This window comes from Mandrillus leucophaeus, unplaced genomic scaffold (genome assembly GCF_000951045.1).
Source record: "Mandrillus leucophaeus isolate KB7577 unplaced genomic scaffold, Mleu.le_1.0 Scaffold972, whole genome shotgun sequence".
NCBI classification, from domain to species: domain Eukaryota; kingdom Metazoa; phylum Chordata; class Mammalia; order Primates; family Cercopithecidae; genus Mandrillus; species Mandrillus leucophaeus.
This window is the reverse complement of record NW_012110608.1, coordinates 764,938-778,466: the sequence shown is the minus strand read 5'-3', so window position 1 is coordinate 778,466 and position 13,529 is coordinate 764,938. Positions and strand designations below refer to the sequence as shown.

Here is a 13,529-nt window from a genome sequence, read left to right as displayed (position 1 = left end):
TACAATAATGGCCTTCAGCTTCATCTATGTTGCTGTAAAGGCCATGATCTCATTTTTTTAGAGCTACATAGTATTCCATGATGTATATGTACATTTTTTTTTTATCCAGTCTACCACTGACGGGCATCTAGATTGATTCCATGTCTTTGCTATTGTGAATAGTGCTATGATGAACATGCGTGTGCATGTGTCTTCACAGTAGAACAATTTATATTCCTTTGGATATACATCCAGTAATGGAATTTGGGTAGTTCTACTTTAAGTTTTCTGAGAAATCTCCAGACTGCTTTCCACAGTGGCTGAACTAATTCACATTCCCACCAGTAGTGGATAAGTATTCTCCCCTCTCCACAACTTCACAAGCATCTGTTTGTTTGTTTTGACTTTTTTTTTTTTTTTTTTTTTTTTTTGAGACGGAGTCTCGCGCTGTCGCCCAGGCTGGAGTGCAGTGGCCGGATCTCAGTTCACTGCAAGCTCCGCCTCCCGGGTTCACGCCATTCTCCGGCCTCAGTCTCCCGAGTAGCTGGGACTACAGGCGCTGCCACCTCGCCCGGCTATTTTTTGTATTTCTTAGTAGAGACGGGGTTTCACCGTGTTAGCCAGGATGGTCTCGATCTCCTGACCTCGTGATCCGCCCATCTCGGCCTCCCAAAGTGCTGGGATTACAGGCTTGAGCCACCGCGCCCGGCCTGTTTTGACTTTTTAATAATACCCATTCTGACTGGTGTGAGATGGTATCTTGTGGTTTTGATTTGCATTTCCCTAATGATAAGTGATGTTTTAGCATTTTTTCACATGTTTGTTGGCCACTTATACATTTTCTTTTAAGAAGTGTCTGTTCATGTCCTTTACCCATTTTTTAATGAGATTGTTTGTTTTTATGCTTGTTAAGTTCCTTATAGATTCTGGATATGATCTTACAATAATCATACACATTCACTAATTATTAGTCACATTTAACTGATGGCAAAACTGATCTTTGTAGGTATAGGGTCCTGCTTAAAGTTATATACTAGCATATAGCAGAGCTACAATTGAAATCCAGGTCTTATTCCAAAGGCTAAGCTCATTTACCATATATAAGCTGCTCCTACAATTTCCTAGAACAACAAGGTTAGGATAAAAAGAAAGAACGTGGCTGGATGCGGCAGCTCATTCCTCTAATCCCAGCACTTTTGGAGGCCAAGGAGGGTGGATCACCTGAGGTCAGGAGTTTGAGACCGGCCTGGCCAACATGGTGAAACCTCATCTTTACTAAAAAGGCAAAAATTAGACAGGCGTGGTGGTGGGCGCCTGTAATCCCAGCTACTCGAGAGGCTGAGGCAGGAGAATTGCTTGCACCTGGGAGGCAGAGGTTGCAGTGAGTGGAGATCGCTCTACTGCACTCCAGCCTGGGTGACAGAGTAAGACTCTGTTTTTTTTTTTTTAAAAAAAAAAAAAAGTAAGAAATCACATGTTTTATTCAGTCCTGTGAATCTAAAGAAGAACTCAACTTTTACTTGATGCAGAATAGATGGGAGCTGTCCCTATCTTCCAGAAGATGATTATGTAAAGCTCACGTGATAAGCTACTTTACCACCTGATGACATTAATAAAAAGTTTTACAAACATCTAAATCAAATCTTTATTTTAATAAATATACATATTCTCAGCTGGGCACGGTGGCTCATGCCTGTATCCCAGCACTTTGGGAAGCTGAGGCGGGTGGATCACGCTGAGGTCAGGAGTTCAAGACTAGCCTGGTCAACATGGCGAAATCCCGTCTCCAATAAAAATACAAAAATTAGCCAGGCGTGGTGGCATGTGCCTGTAATCCCAGCTACTCAGGAGGCTGAGGCAGAAGAATCACTTGAACCCCGGAGGCGGAGGTTGCAGTGAGGCGAGATAGGGCCACTGCACTCCAACCTGGGCAACAGAGTGAGACTCTGTCTCAAAAGAAATAAAAAATAAATAAATAAATATACATATTCTCTCTTATATCCTTCCTGTCAAGAATCATCACACAACCCTTCATTTACCTGGAAAACTATCATAAAATGGCCCTTTAGTCTCTTGTTCAGAAAACCAAACTGAAACACAAATAAACCTAGGTAGAAATGGTGGTGAATGTATACCTATGTCTGTCTGTATGTGCATGTGTGCATATATAGACACACATATATATGTACAAATGAATGAAATATTTATTGACAAAATCATTCTCCATAAAGTATGGAGCCACATGGGTATTATATATGTAGCTACATGGGTAATATATTAAAACAGCTATTTTACAAAACACCATAAGTTTCGGGGCTTATTGTGATTTATCATATTTAATATATACCAAAGCTGTCAGAACCTTGAGAGTGTTTATAGTCTACACTCTCAGTTTATAAAGCATCCAGAACATACAAAGTTGCTGATTAGAGAAAATATCCACACAAGGGAACTCCTGCTTTGCTCTAATTATGGACTAGTATAGACTAGACAATAGAAAATAGCATACAAATTTTAAGAAACATATAAAATGTGATCCATAATATTCAGTTCTACAAGAGTATAGTACACCATCTTATCTTGGATACACAATCAACAGTGAAATATTCATAAAACTGAGGAAAAAAACCATGGGTAAGCAATTTAATTCCAAATCTACTTCAACTGCATAGCTTATGAATTTGGCAAACTTACCCTGAGATCCATTTTGTTCCATGGCTGTTTTTGTAAATTAACACTGTATATTTTTGATTTCCTTACAGCCCGAACATAAGCTTCATGTCCTTGCCTAAAATAGATAAGCTAAAACAGAAAACATAAGGTATTAAACAGCAGCATCCTATATAACACTGTATGTCCAATATACATTCCTACAAACATCCTCTTCTGTTTGCAGAAAGAAATAATTATAATACTGAAAGACTTCATACAATAAAGGTTTCAAATTATGTTAATTCAGTACTCACGCCTATGTAGCCCTGTGCTCATTACCACATCATATAAACACAGTAAACACAGTCCTTTCCCTTCAATCAGCTTCATAAGTGTGCTGAAGAAGCAGAATCATGGAAAATGTACACAAAACTGGTCATATTTTAAAGTATATGTGCCCCTCCATATCCACAGCTTCTGCATCATCAAATCCAATCAACTGCAGGTTGAAAATATTTGATATTTTCTATAGATATAGATATATAAAACAACACAATTACGCCGGGCATGGAGGCTCACGCCTTTAATCCCAGAACTTTGGGAGGTTGAGGCAGGTGGATCACCTGAGGTCAGGAGTTCGAGATCAGCCTGACCAACGTTGCAAAACCCCGTCTCTAATAAAAATACAAAATTTAGCTGGGCATGGTGACACATGCCTGTAATCCCAGCTGCTCGGGAGGCTGAGGCAGGAGAATCACTTGAACTCGGGAAGTGGAAGTTGCAGTGAGCCGAGATCACAACATTGCACTCCAACCTGGGCAACAAGAGCAAAACTCCCTCACAATAAATAAATAAATATATATATATATAAATGATGATACAAATAAAAAACCAGTATCGTATAACAACAATTAATACAGCATTTACATTGTATTAGGTATCATAATATAGTGATAATTTAAAGTATATAGGAGGATGTACATAGGTTATATGCAAATATTAGGCCTTTTATATAATGTCCTTGTAGATTCTGTTATTTGCAAGGGGTGCTAGAGCCAATTCTGTGTGGATACCAAAGGACAGCTATACTATACTTCAAATTATAACTGACACTCTATCAAAATTTTAATATTCAGTCTACACATTTCATATAAACAGTATAAATCACAGGTTAGTAAATGGAGTAATTTCAAGGCAAATTAAAAGTTGCCTGTTACAGGAGTTCATGTCAGAACTGGCATATTATGGAAGGAAAATGAATTCAATTACTTAATTCTTCAGCTCTTTAAGCCACCATTTACTATCGTTTTCTGTATTTATTACAAAAAGTTTCTTTTCCTCAAGTTTAAAAGCAGTGATAGAGGCTAGGCACAGTGGCTCACACCTGTAATCCCAGCACTTTGGGAGGCCGAGGCAGGCAGATCACCTGAGGTCAGGGGTTCGAGACCAGCCTGGCCAACATGGTGAAACCCCGTCTCTACTAAAAATACAAAACTTCGCTGGTCATGGTGGTGCACGCCTGTAATCCCAGCTGCTCTGGAGGCTGAGGCAGGAGGATCGCTTTGAACCCAGGAGGCAGAGGTTGCAGTGAGCCAAGATAGCTCCACTGCACTCTAGCCTGGGCAACAGAGCAAGAGTCGGTCAAAAAAAAAAAAAAAAAAGTAGTGATAGAGATAAGTAAATAGAAGAAAGTAACAAAAAATACTATATTATGAGATTTCTAAAATACATTAACATACTCTACCAATCAATACTAAGTTAGAATTTCTAATAGCTAAAAATTTGAGCAGAAAATAAAAAAGGTTTAAAATTAGTAAATAAAATAATTGTAAGGGTTAAAAACCAATAATACACATGACATTAAGATATCCTTTATTATATATTCATTCCTGAACTCAACAAATACTGATCATTGAACATCTATGTATAGGCACTAGATGCTGTGATAAGGTATAAAAACATTTCCTCTAGGATATGGAAGCACATGTGGATATATAACTATAACGCAAGGTAGAATATATTATATATCAGAAGAGAAAGATAATTTAGGTAGAAAAGCTTATGAGGACAGAGGAACTGGTCAATGAAAAACAAGGACAACATCCTGGAAAAGTTAATATTTGAATTAGACCTTGAAAATGATAATTTTAAGAAGCAATGATCTGTGGGTAGGGATATCTAGGCAAGACAATAAAGGCTTAATGGTAAGATGAAGTAAAAAGTAATGTTGCCATTAAGAAATGAATTATATAAAAAGTGTATGTTTGCCTTTATAATTTCTTTAAAAACATTCTCTACATATTCATTGTCTGATTTACATACATCTTCCTCATTACCTGAAGAACTGTCTTCACCTCATATACATTAGTCTTGAAGCATATAAGGATATAGTAAGTTTAACAACATAGAGGAAAAGGAATTCAACCAAAGAATGGAGAAAAATGGTCCTTAGACAGGAGTCTCATCAGATCCTAGAGTATATAGATCCTTGTTTTGTTCTATAAAGTTTTCTAAGGTAATTAAACATGACTCCTCTTCTGCCTCCAGAAAATAAAAACAGGCAATAACTATAAGAAATAGTGATTTGAGATATGCCAATAACATTTTACAAGTTCTCTGCTTTTAAGTATAGCATTCGTCAGAAAATATTTATTAACATAATTATGCAAACAAGCATTACTCAGAAGTCCAATACCTATAAGAAAACATCAAAAGAAACATTTAAAAATATCTAAAGATAATCAGCAGGTAATAATTTATTTGTAAGGCTATTTGATAGCTACTCTGATATAAGATCTCTATAAGAGGCAATTACAATAAAGTTTTGTAAAATTTTTATTGTTCCCAAAATGTTTAGAGTCAATTTGCAAGGTTTTGCTCCTTCTGCTGCTGCAGTGACAATATTACATTTCTACTATCACTCTTAAATTTAAAACTGTGTAAAAACATTGAATCAATAAAAAAAAATTAGTATATCAGACAATATCCAAGCCAAAAAGAGTTCTAATGTTCCAATATTATTTTATTATTTTATAAAATAATACTAAATTTCAAAATAAAATGAAATTTTTTTACCAGGTAGAATTTTGATTAATTTTTGGCCGATAATAAATATGGCTATACTTGTCAATCACAGACTCAGAAAGAAAGACCTGTTTGCAAAATTACATTCCCCTACTCATTTAAAGGAGTAAATACCTTCTTGTGTACTTTCTTTCAGGTTGAACTTTTCTTTTTAAAAAAAATATTGGAACATGAATGAGGACTCAAAATACCACTCAATTCTACTAAGTGGCAATTCAGATTAAAATAAAGCCAATTATTTTCATGACTTCATAAGCTGATTAATTTATCTCCATATTCAATGAGCATCTAATAGACTGAAGCTACTGTGCCAGGCTCTACGAAGGATACAAAGATTAATACTGTTCAATCACCTTCCACAGGAAATATATAATTAAGCAGAGCAGATAAGATACTGTATATATTATTATAATGGAATTAGGAATATAAATATATTCAGACTGATTAAAGTTAGTGCTCTTGAGGCTACACAGGAAAAGGTTATAACAGGTAACAATTACCTCATCTCCCATTTGTGGAACAAATGGGGAACGTCGGGGTATAGTATCCAAGATCCACTGAGGGGCAAACCATTCTTCATTAGGCTCACCTGCCATAGAAACCAGTCCTCCTTTCTAAAACATAAAAACATGAACAATATATGTATAAAACACAGTTCTCCAATACATAAAACACATAAACAATAGTATGAAAAATAGTAGGTAGAGAAGATTAAAAATTTCAGGATACAATGAAACCTAACGTATATAAATTTGAATGATTTTGCTTTATTACATACAACTTTTCTGCCAATAAAAAAATCCCGTTACTAAATTTTAACTGACAGGTAATAACTTGACACGATATACTACCTGAGAACCATAACTTTTACATATGTCTCTTGACTACCACATGAATTCAAATGTAAGAATAAGTTTTTGCCCATAAAATAGTGATAATCTAGAAAATAATTATGTCTACTAAAGCAAAAGACTACAGAATGTGTCTATAATCAATTTTGAAGTTAAAATTATAATAACTACATAAACCAAGTCTTTAAATCATTTAAATCAATTTATAGTAGGGAAAAGAAACTGTCACTGGGATGAAATAAAAACATAAAGGTAAGCCAGGCACAGTGGTACACAACAGTAGTCCCAGCTAACCAGGAGGCTGAGGTGGGAGTATTGCTTGAGCCTAGCAGTTCGAGTCTGCAGTGTGTTATGATTATGCCTGTGAATAGCCACTGCACTCCACTCTGGGCAACATAACGAGATTCCATCTCTCTAATAAAAACACCAAAAAACAGTGGAATGGAGGAAGAGTCCTATACAATTTATCATACTCTTCCATGTTACAAGTTAAAAATGTTAAAAATTAGGACTCAAAATACCACATGACAAGAATAATAATGTTGTCAGATAAGAAATGTTGTCAGATAAAGGTGACAAGAATAATAATTTTGTGAGACAGTAGTTTATTTTAGGACATTGCCACATTTTAACAAATGATTGTGAATATGTTTGAATAACAAATTGTAATGAAACATTCTAGCCTCTACCTTTGGTAACAGAAAAATTTCAAAAATTCTTTACATTTTGAAGTGAAACTACTTTTACTTACTTTCTCAGATGAAATGTTATTTTTAGAGAAAAGTCAACGTTACTATTAAATATTTAAGTATCAAAGGCAAAAAAACAAAAAATAACAAAAACAAAATAACTCATAAAGTTACAAACCTTCTTTCTAGTCTGCTTAGGTTTCTTTTGCCTTTCTTCTAGGGACTTCAAATTTTCCTCATCAGAGCTGCTGCATATTTTCCGTGTTGTCTGTCTGGTTTGTCTTTTTGGGGGTTGTAAATTTATTCCAGCATCTGCTGTCCAATCAGAATATTCACTTGATGAATCACTGTAAATAAATCAAAATTATGGATACCTAAGTACAGAAAAGGAGTAGTTTTACTTAATAATTGAAAGATCATTCTGTAATCAAACAGCATTATAAATGACATGGCTGGATTTTGTTCTAACTTAAGAGAAAAAATATCAGCCAGGCGCGGTGGCTCACACCTGTAATCCCAGCACTTTGGGAGGCCGAGGTGGGTGGATCACGAGATCAGGAGTTCGAGAGCAGCCTGGCCAACATGGCAAAACCCTGTCTCTACTAAAAATACAAAAATTAGCCGGGTGTGGTGGTATACGCCTGTAGTCCCAGCTACTTGGGAGGCTGAGAGGGGAGAATCACTGGAATCCAAGAGGCGGAGATTGCAGTGAGCCAAGACCGCACCATTGCACTCCAGCCTGGGTGACCGTGAGACTCCATCTCAAAAAAAAAAAAAAAAAAAAAAAGAAAATCAATATAGAATTTCAATCATTATCTTAGTAATTTTAATGAAATCCTTCTTGGATTTCATTAAATCCAAGAAGGAATTAAAATCCCGTCCAAAATCACAAAAGCTTCTTCAAAATAAAAAAGCATCTTATTCTTGGAAATGTTGAAATGGGATTATTTTAAAACTGAAATAAATACATATACAGTCATATACAGTCATGTGTCACTTAACAAAGGCGATACTTTCAGAGAAATGCATCATGAGGTGATTTTGTCATTGTGTGAACATCATACAGAGTATACTTACACAAACCTAGACAGTAGAGCCTACTACACAGCTATGCTATATAGTAGAGCCTATCACTCCAAGGCTACAAATTTGTACAGCATGTGACTGTACTGAATACAGTTGGCAATTTTAACACAATGCTAAGTATATATCTACACAATACTAAGTGTATATCTACACATAGAAAAGGTACAGTAAAAATGTGGTGTAAAAGATTTTTAAAAATGTATACCTACATAGGGCACTTAACATGAATGGAGTTTATAGAACTGAAAGTTGCTGGTGGTGAGTCAGTGAGTGATGGTGAGTGAATGTGAAGACCTAGAAAATGACTGTACACTATTGAAGACTTTACAAACACTACACTTAGGTTACACTAAATTTATTTTAAAAAATTTTATTTCTTCAATAAGAAATTAATCTTAGCTTACTGTAACATTTTTACTTTATACTTTTTAGCTTTTTTTAAACTTTTTGACTGTTTTGTAATAACGCTTAGCTTAAAACACATTGTACAGCCGTATTTTTTTTTTTTTTTTTTCTTGAGACAGTTTCGCTCTTGTCGCACAGGCTGGAGTGCAATGGCACAATCTCGGCTCACTGCAATCTCCACCTTGCGAGTTCAAGCAATTATCCTGCCTCAGCCTCCTGAGTAACTGGGATTACAGGCCTCCGCCACCTCGTCTGGATAATTTTTGTATTTTTAGTAGAGATGGGGTTTTACCATGTTGGCCAGGCTGGTCTCGAACACCTGACCTCAAGTGATCCTCCCGCCTCAGCCTCCAAAAGTGCTGGGATTACAGAAGTGAGCCACCACGCTCAGCAAAGTTTTTCTTTATCTCCTTACTCTATAAGGTTTTTTTCTATTTTTAAGGTTTAATTTTTTTCAATTTTATTTTAAAACTTTATTTAAAAACTAAGACACAAACATTAGCCTAAGCCTACAGAGGGTCAGGATCATCAATATCACTGTCTTCCACCTCCACATCTTTTCCTGTTCCACTGGAAGGTATTCAAGGACAAAAACACATGGAGCTTTTATCTCCAATGATAATAATGCCTTCTTCTGGAATATCTCTTGGAGGACCTGACTGAGGATATTTTACAGTTAATAATTTATTACAAGTACGACAAGTACATTCTAAAATAACAACAAAAAGTATAGCATAAACTGAGCATATTGGTGTGCATCTGTACACCCTGCTACTCAGGAGGCTGAGCCTGAGGTGGGAGGACTGCTGGAGCCCAGGAGTTCAAGGCGTGCCTGGGCAACATAGCAAGACACCATCTCTAAAAGAATCGAAAATGAAATGAAGAAAACATAATAATATATAAGTATAGCATAGTAAATAAACCAGTAACATAGTTGTTTATTAAGTACTATATACTGTACATAACTGTATATGCTAAACTTTTGTATGACTGACAGTTCAGCAAGTTAACTTACACCAGCATCCCCACAAACACGTGAATAATGCTTTGTGCTACAGTGTTACAATGGGTATGATGTCACTAGGTGACAGGAATTTTTCAGCTTCATTATGGGACCATCGCCATATGCACTCCGTCATTGACTGAAAGATCATTATGCAGAGGGTGAATATGATTGCCAAGATGTAGAATCTTGGATTTAAAAAGAATCTTATTTTGTAGATGAAGAAACTAAAAGGCCCACAGTGACGTCAGAAAGATATTGGGAGAGCCAAGATCACATCAGGTCTCTCGGCTTCCAGCCAGTACCTTTTCTACTATAAAACACTATTTTAATTCTGATTTTACCAATTTCCTATAAGAACATAATTTCATATTAAAACTGTTCAATAAATTCGACCAAACTGAAATCATTAAAACTACCTGGAAGAACTTTCACTTTGCCATTCAACAACAGGATCCTCTACTGAAGCATCACTTGTGCCAACAGTTTCGTCTTCCTACAACAAAGAGCCAGCAATTAAGATATATGGATATTACCACCTAATGTATTTCTAGTTAAAAAACCACTACCTATTTTACAGCATTTTTTGAATTCTGCCCTCAAAAAATACTCTCCTTAAAATGCACATAATTATTGTTCTAAGTATATCTGTAACTCACAACTAAGTCTACTAGGTATTTCTAAATTTCTGGCATCATTATCTTATTGATATAAAACATCTTTTTATGATTTCAAAGACTCAATAGATTTTTTAAGTCCAAATATAACCCTCTTAAATACATTAGAAACATTGTTTTAAAAATGCCTATATGTCTCTATCAAGTTAATATAATTACTCTCCACTAAAAATTTTAATTATATTTTTTATGTAAAATTTTAAATACAGTAGAGAGAACAGATAACCCGTGTACACAATCTCCAGTTTAGACAATAATTAACTTCCTATTTTATCTATACCCTCACCCACTGCCTTATACTCTTAGCATTAGTTTGATGCACATCAACCAAAAAAAACCATTTTAACCATAAATATGTATTAAGATTAGGATTTGTTTTAGAAGTACAACCATAATGCTGTTATCACATTACATTTAAAAGGGAGCATCAGGCCAGGCACAGTGGCTCATCCCTGTAGTCCCAGCACTTTGGAAGGCCAAGGCAGGCAGATCACCTGAGGTCAGGAGTTCGAGACCAGTCTGACCAACAAGGTGAAACCCTGTCTCTACTAAAAATACAAAAATTAGCAGGGCATGGTGGCATGCACCTGTAGTCCTAGATACTTCGGAGGACGAGACAGGAGGATTGCTTGAACCTGGGAGGTGGGGGCTGCAGTCAGCTGAGATTGAGCCACTGCACTCCAGCCTGGGCAACAGAACAAGACTCTGTCTTCTGCTTGTTTGTTTGTTTTTGTCTTTTTTTTAAAAGGGTGGGGGGAGCATCAGTTCCTGAACAGTGATCATTCTTTTAAGATCAAGATTTCATATGGGTGGGGGTAGGGCATGAATGGAGGACATCTTTGATAACAGTTTAAGAACTGTGAATGGGGCCAGGTGCAGTGGCTCATGCCTGTAATCCTAGCACTTTGGGAGGCCGAGGCGGGCAGATGACCTGAAGTCAGGAGTTCAAGATCAGCCTGGCCAACAGGGTGAAACCCTGGCTCTACTAAAAATACAAAAATTAGCCATGCATGGTGGCGCATGCCTGTAATCCCAGCTACCGGGGAGGCCGAGGCAGGAGAATCTCTTGAACTTGGGAGACAGAGGTTGCAGTGAGCCAAGTACGTGTCACTGCACTCCGGCCTGGGGACAGAGCAAGACTCCATCTCAAAAAAAAAAAAGAAAAAGAATTGGGAATGGCACGAGAATGAGAGTACCATATATTGTCAATGCATGATTAAACCTTCATTATGCATTTAACAATGAAAGCTGTTAAGAGAACAAAAAGACTGGAGAACAGAAGAACAAGATGAAAAGAAGCTACACTCTTTACTCATTACCATGAAAAAGGTAGATCTGAGAAAAATCAACACTCAATGATCTCCATGAGAGGTGAAGTCAATAATAACAAAAAATGTGTGTATTATGTTGATTAGATAGCCAAACAGTTCTGAAACTGTGGAACTTATTAAAGTTCTTTATATTTCGCTCCTTTCCATTTCTAGGCTGATTTCCTCTTAAACTCTTTTTTTCACTGTGTCAAAGGCAAACTCTTGCTGGCATATTTGATACCCTCACAAAGACAGCATCTGAGGTACAAATCCAAGAAGACACCTAAAGGAATTAAATATGCCCAAATATACCTACTAAATGTATTATTAATGAACAAATCTCTTACAAGAATATAATTAAAATAATTTTCTATTAAAGAAGTGACCCTTAAACCCAAATGGATGGTACGAACTGGGAAACAAAAAACTACATCAAATAAATAATAGTATATATCTAACCTCTGAGGAGCTGTCTGAGTCTTCCTGTACACCTGAATTTTGACAGGAAGGTTGTGAATTATGCTCTATGTTGGACCGTGTTTGGTAAGTATGTTGACGTTTGCGCTGTGTCCTTCGTAAAGAACGCCCACAGCTAGGCTCATAATCATTCTGTAAAAGAGAATAATAATAAATTTTAAAAAAGGAAAATCTCAGTAAACACACAAGGAACATATATAAAGGAAATTAGGTGGGGGGTAGGGGTGAGTAGGAGATGAGAATAAGTTCCCCCAAAGAAAGCCAACATATAACTATATTTATACATATTTAACCCACTTTCCACTAAATATTGATCACTCTCCTATTTTGTAAACCTTGTGATAAAATTAAAGACAGTGCTGAAAAGTCTGGGTTGCAAAGTTCCACAGACTTCTCTGTACACTGCAGAGTGATAGTTTAGGCAGCAACTCCTTGATCCTCAGTTTTGCCAGAGGCTGCAACCAGACCTGTGCCGGAACCACGTTTGGAAACCAGTATGACAATGATATCATTGTCTGGAGCAGGATTCATCAAACTGACCATGCAATGGAAGCTGTTAAACAAGGTTCAGCCACAGTTGGTCTGAAATAAAAAACCCATGCACTATTGATTGCATTGAAAAGGGCACCATCGGAGCTTGCAGCTCATCAGAAAATATTCTCCATATTGACAACCATATCAGTATCTCAACTGCAGGGCTTACTGATGATGGTAGACTGTTATGTAATTTTATGTGCCAGGAGTGTTTCGATTCCAGATTTGTATCCGATAGACCACTTCCTGTGTCTTCTCTTATATCTCTAATTGGAAGCAAGACCCAAATATGAACACAACAATACGGCTGGAGACCATATGGTGTTGGGCCACTTATTGCTGGGTATGTTGATATGGGCCTCGCATTTTCCAAACTTGGCCATCTGCTGACTATTTTGACTACAGAGCTATGTCCATTGGGACCCGTTCTCAGTCAGCTTGTACTTACTTGGAGAGACATATGTGCAAATTTATGGAATACAATTCAAATGAACTGGTTAAACATGGTCTGCATGCCTTAAGACAGACAATTCCTGCAGAACAGGACATAACTACAAAAACGTTCCCATTGGAAATGCTGGTAAAAATTTGGAGTTTACAATGTATGATGATGATGATGATGATGATGATGATGATGATGATGTGTCTCCATTCCTGGAAGGTCTTGAAGAAAGGCCACAGAGAAAGGCACAGCCTGCTCAGCCTGCTGATGAACCAGCAGAAAAGGCTGAAGAACCAATGCAACATTGAGTGACAAGCCAGCTGGCACAGCCTGCTCAACC

The 13,529-nt window shown here is 36.7% G+C and overlaps 1 protein-coding gene and 1 pseudogene across 4 annotated transcripts in view; one reads left to right on the top strand and one right to left on the bottom strand.

Annotated features, from left to right (window-relative positions):
* The window catches only part of BRWD3 (bromodomain and WD repeat domain containing 3), a 130,236-nt gene that overhangs the window by 23,815 nt on the left and 92,892 nt on the right, over positions 1 to 13,529 (bottom strand). For all 4 annotated transcript variants that reach the window (XM_011970792.1, XM_011970791.1, XM_011970793.1 and 1 more), the window contains 5 exons: positions 12,196 to 12,345; positions 10,169 to 10,245; positions 7,434 to 7,602; positions 6,216 to 6,329; positions 2,674 to 2,781 (listed from right to left, as the gene is read on the bottom strand). In XM_011970792.1, the coding sequence (XP_011826182.1) occupies positions 2,674 to 2,781; positions 6,216 to 6,329; positions 7,434 to 7,602; positions 10,169 to 10,245; positions 12,196 to 12,345 (618 nt within the window). The remainder of the gene's footprint in view (positions 1 to 2,673; positions 2,782 to 6,215; positions 6,330 to 7,433; positions 7,603 to 10,168; positions 10,246 to 12,195; positions 12,346 to 13,529) is intronic.
* LOC105532615 lies at positions 12,449 to 13,497 on the top strand (annotated as a pseudogene).